At 35.2% G+C, this 5,678-nt stretch overlaps 1 protein-coding gene across 1 annotated transcript; it reads left to right on the forward strand.

Annotated features, from left to right (window-relative positions):
- Positions 552 to 1,514, forward strand: LOC109835492 (protein FAR1-RELATED SEQUENCE 4-like). Its single transcript, XM_020403466.1, has one exon. The coding sequence runs from the start codon at positions 552 to 554 to the stop codon at positions 1,512 to 1,514; it is 963 nt and encodes a 320-aa protein (XP_020259055.1).

Genomic DNA, 5,678 nt, shown 5'->3' on the forward strand with positions numbered 1-5,678 from the left:
AAGCCCTAAAATCGAAGCGCTCTCTCTCATCCCCCCACTTCAAAACAGGTACCTTTTCGCTTTTTTAATCCATCAAAAACCCTCGATTTCGTGCAAATTTCACTTCTTTCCATCTGATTTGATATGATTTCAGTTTGCATCTTGTTTAATTTCAATCTTATTACAAACTATTTAGTACATGACTAAGCTATGGAGCATACAAGGATTATAGTTTGTAGGCTTTGATCTGTCTGTAACAGTTGGTTTTTCCCTGAAAAAACATTTTTTTTGTTTGAAGCGTAGGTTTATCGTTCGTTGGCTATTGGCTGTTGAAAATTACATCTCAAAGGTTTGGACTTGACTATTTTAGTGAATTTTTATTTGAGTTGTTCCCTTCACTCTGTAGTTTTCTCTCCCCCCACTAATTATGTTTTAGTATGTCAAGGAATAAAATCTGTGTTTTTCAAGATGCAGCTTGTCAGTTTCAGTCAATTGTTTGCTCAGTTTCTTTGTTCAGTTTTTCTGTCAACTATTTTTCTGTAAAGTTTATTGATGGATCAATTTGAATAGCCATGACAGATATTAAGGAGTTTAATGATTTAGATGATGATGACATGAATAATTGCTCGGTTGATGAGAGATATGAGTTGCCTCAGCATAATGATCAGCAGATTGAGCAAAATAAGCCTAAAATTAGGATGAAGTTTAATGAGATTGATGAATTGTTTGAGTTCTACAAAGACTATGCAAAGAGCAGTGGATTTCCAATTAAGAAACTATCAAGAAGGAAGAATGAAATCTGCATTGTTAGAAGTATAACTTTAGCGTGTGGTCGAGCTGGCAAACATAATAGTACTTGTCAAAATTCCTTAAAACCACAAGCAAGCTACAGAATTGGGTGTAATGCAAAGATAGCAGCTAAGTTAAATCTGGACGAAATATGGGAAATAATTGTTGTTCTGGAGCATAACCATGGCCTTAGCCCTAGTAAAGGTCATTTCTTTCATTGCAATCGAAGAATTAGTGCACATGTTAGACATCAAATTAATCTGAATGATCAAGCCGGAATCAAAATGAACAAAAGTTTTGACTCACTGGTACATGAGGCTGGTGGATATGAGAATCTGTTGTGTGATGAAAAGGCTTGCAGGAACTTGGTGGATGAATCAAGGCGTTTACGTCTCGGCGAAGGTGATGCTTCAGCGGTTATGAAATATTTTTCAAGGATGGTTGCAGAAAATTCAGGTTTTTATTTTGATATTGAATTGGATGATGAGGATCATTTGAAAAATATATTTTGGGCAGATGGTAGGAGCAGAGAAGCTTACAAAGAGTTTGGTGAGGTCGTCACTTTTAATACCACATACTTAACAAATAAGTATAATATGCTATTTGCACCATTTGTTGGCGTTAACCATCATGGGCAATCAATTTTACTTAGATGTGGGTTGATTTCAAAAGAAGACACACAGACTTTCATATGGTATTTACGAAGTTGGTTGAATGCATGGAAGGATGTGCTCCGCAAGGGATAATAACTGACAAAGCAAGAGCCATGAAAAATACAATTGAGATTGTTTTTCCAAACACTAGACACAGATGGTGTTTGTGGCATATAATGAAGAAGCTGTCAGAAAAGTTAGGAAGGTACACTGAATATAAGGCCATCGGTTCTACCATGAAAAGAGTGGTGTATGACACACAAAGTCCACAAGAGTTTGAAAAACAGTGGAATGAAATGGTTGACATGTATGGATTGGAGGATTGTGATTGGTTAGGTGAATTGTACGAGGAGAGAAACTGATGGGTTTCATGTTTTGTCAAAAATTGTTTTTAGGCAAGAATGTCAACTACTCAGCGAAGTGAAAGCATGAATGCTTTTTTTGATGGACATGTCAATTCAAAAACAAGTTTGAAATAGTTTATTGAGCAGTATGAAAATGCATTAAGAAACAAGGTGGAAAAGGAGATGTGGGCCGATGCAGAGTCATTTTCAAAAGTAATAGCTACTGCAACAACTTATGAAATGGAGAGTCAAATTCAGGGAGTCTACACTTTAGCAAAGTTTAAAGAGTTTCAAGCTGAATTTACTGGAAAGATATATTATGAAATTGTAAACTATCAAGAAGGAGCAAGGGTGATTGTGTATACCATTCAGGAGGATTTTTGGTTGGAGGGCGGCAACAGGATACCAAAATTCTTCACAGTATCCTTTCATGAAAAGGATTGTGAAGTTCAATGTAGTTGTCAGTTGTTTGTGTTTAAATGTATAGTATGTAGGCATGCCCTTACCATTCTTATCCGTCACGAAGTTAGCTTTCTTCCGGCCAAGTACATTCTAAGAAGGTGGAGAAAGGATGGGAGGCGAGCCCACTCGAAGATGAAAGTCAAATTTAATACTTGGGTTGTCACACTTGAACAATTGTGCTATCGCGAGTTATGTCTTGCATCTAATGATGTTGTTGATCTTGCTGCCCAAAACAACCATGAATGTGAGGTTGTTAAAAAATGGATAGACACCAAATTTATAGAACTACAACTTGCTAAATCAAGCCAGAAAGGAAAAGAAGTATCGAAGAATCATGATTTTGTGGAAGAAGAAAAGGAATATGAAAAGGAGGAAAATGAAAACATATTAGATCCTCTCTCTCAGACTCAGAAAGGTCGGCCTAGGCAAAATAGAATTAAGCCAACAAATAGGCGAAGAAAGAAGAAAATTGATCATAATGCTAATGTGTCAGTCAGCAATCCATCACAGTCTCAAGAGGGTATTTTTTCCTACACACAAGATAGCATGTTTTCAAATGCTTATATGCCACAACCAAATATTGTTCATCCATGGGGGGTGTATTAGCCGGTACAACAATTAACAAATGAATGTATGTAATTGGTAAGATATACTCTAATGTATTACATCAACATCTTTATTTTTTATGTTACGGATAGGATTTAATCACCATAGCTTACATTGATGCAAACCTTTTTTTATCACTATAGCTACACCCTTATATCTATATGATGTGTTATAGCCTTAATTTCCAATGCCTGGAGATCTAAAGGCGATGGGGTTGCCACCTATGTATGAAGTGCATGAAACCTATGGTGATCAGAGAAACAGGATGTGATGCATTAAACCTATGGGTATGATTTGCTTATTGGGGTAAATATTCATCAATTATGCTCTCGTACATCTTGTATTAAAATTTGTTTTTTGCATCTAGGGCCCTATTGAGAAAAAACCACCTAGTTTTCCTCGTTGAGCGCTGAAACTTTGGTTCCATTTGTTATGCAGGCGTTGAAACATTGGTTCCATTTGTTGTGCAGGCGGGCATTGTGAAGAAGGAGCACATTAAAATCCATGGTTTCTGAGAAGCCTCTTTTATTGAAGGACTGATTAGTACTTGAAGACTGCGTTAAGTGGCTTTTTGATGATTGTGAAGAAGTGAGCAAAATAGAAGAAGCTATTGACTACTGGTAGCTGTTGAGTGGCTTTTTGATGATGTTCATGAATTGTTTTTGTTTGAAACTTCCAGTAAAACTATATTATTTCATATACTGTTTGAGTTCTGTTTTTCTCAACATGAAATTGATGTATTGGATCAAACATATGTTATTTTAGATACTGTTTGAGTTATGTTTGAAGCTGGAGGGCCCTGTTGAGAAAAAACCACCTAGTTTTCCTCGTTGAGCGCTAAAACTTTGGTTTCATTTGTTGTGCAGGCGTTGAAACATTGGTTCCATTTGTTGTGCATGCGGGCATTGTGAAGAAGGAGCACATCAAAATCCATGGTTTCTGAGAAGCCTCTTTTATCGAAGGGCTGATTAGTACTTGAAGACTACGTTGAATGGCTTTTTGATGATTGTGAAGAAGTGAGCAAAATAGAAGAAGCTGTTAACTACTGGTAGCTGTTGAGTGGCTTTTTGATGATGTTCATGAATTGTTATTGTTTGAAACTTCTAGTAAAACTATGTTATTTCATATACTGTTTGAGTTCTATTTTTCTCAACATGAAATTGATGTATTGGATCAAACATATGTTATTTCAGATACTGTTTGAGTTCTGTTTAAAACTTTCAGCAAAACTTTGATGTATTGGATCAAACATATGTTTTGTTTGAGTTCTGTTTGAAACTTCCAACAAAACTTTGACGTATTGGATCAAACATATGTTATGTTTGAGTTTTGTTTGAAACTTCCAACAAAACTTTGATGTATTGGATCAAACATATGTTCTGTTTCTTTTGAATGTAACAAGTTGGGTGTGTGCTAAACATATATCTAAAGGTTCTTACTGTGTTTTTGTCACAATCTCAGCACCAAAAGAAATGGATATGCAATGTGTTTTTCACAATCTGGTGTAGCTTGGAAAAGATTTAGAGACAACTAACTAAAAAATCAAAACAAAAATTCTGTAGAACACTGATTTTCATAGAACATAGTTGAGTTAGCAAAATATTACAAGGTCCAAACTAAAACATACCCTTACTTAGATATTATTACATGAAAGATAGACATCATGAAACCAACAAAAATTTCAAGTAGAAAGCTTTTTCCTGGATATGTTTCTTCCAAATTCCATTTTCTTCCCCATGTATTCTTGATCTCAATTTCTCATTTTTTTCCTGGATATGTTTCTTCCAAATTCCATTTTCTTCCCCATGTATTCTTGATCTCAATTTCTCATTTTCAATTGAAAGCTCTTCATACTTGCATTCCATTTTCTTCCCCATGTATTCTTGATCTCAATTTCTCATTTTCAATTGAAAGCTCTTCATACTTGCAAATAAATATATTCATTGAGTCATGAGCGTAACTTGGTACTTAGCCATGATCTAACCAAGTCCAACAATTACAAGTGTTTGTAGCACATATTCCAAATCGACGACACGGATGCCCCGGGGAGTAAGAAGTCTTCATTTGTACTGGAATCCCACAATTGCAATTAGGAATCTCGTATGGAGGTGGACGATTCCACATTGCAGCATATAGCCTCCTATCAAAGAACCTTGCCCGTTTAGAAGATGATGATTGTTAAGAAGATGTTGACGACATGATTCTACAGTAGAAGAAAGATTTAGACCAAGTATACTGATTAGTAAAGGGACTAGATAACCATTTTAATTAAAATCCATACATCACTCTTTCAAGCCAAAAATTGTGGAGGATCCCACAAGCAAACACAACACAACAACATTTTCTTTCTGATCCAATTTGATTGAAATGAAATCTAAGGAGTTACTCAAGATTTATTATGAGAAGTTTGCACAAGGATAAACAACCATTCAACAGTTAAGGGTTTGATCAGGAAATCAAGTCAGTTCATCAAGCTTTTGTTTAGCATTCCTTTAGATTGGGACTTTTGTTAGGGTAACTATGAGGTGGAAAACCTCCCATGTTTTGTTAAAAAGATAAAATGAGATATCAAGTACAAAAATTTATATACAGCTTTTTGTTAGGCTTACTCCGAAAATAAATCAATCCAAACCATAACGTGAGGAAAATCTCTAAAACAGATAAAGTTAAAAGGATTTCGCCAAGAAGCAGAGTCAACACTTTTAACTAATAGAAATCCATGCACACTAGTTTCAATATTCAATCTTAAATTTATTTTGTTGTACTCATTTGCAACATTAAGAACTAGATGAACTGTGATAATTCCCAATTTGATAGGACAACTCTATGTTAAATAATGAATGCG

The sequence above is a fragment of the Asparagus officinalis genome, chromosome 3 (genome assembly GCF_001876935.1).
Source record: "Asparagus officinalis chromosome 3, Aspof.V1, whole genome shotgun sequence".
NCBI classification, from domain to species: domain Eukaryota; kingdom Viridiplantae; phylum Streptophyta; class Magnoliopsida; order Asparagales; family Asparagaceae; genus Asparagus; species Asparagus officinalis.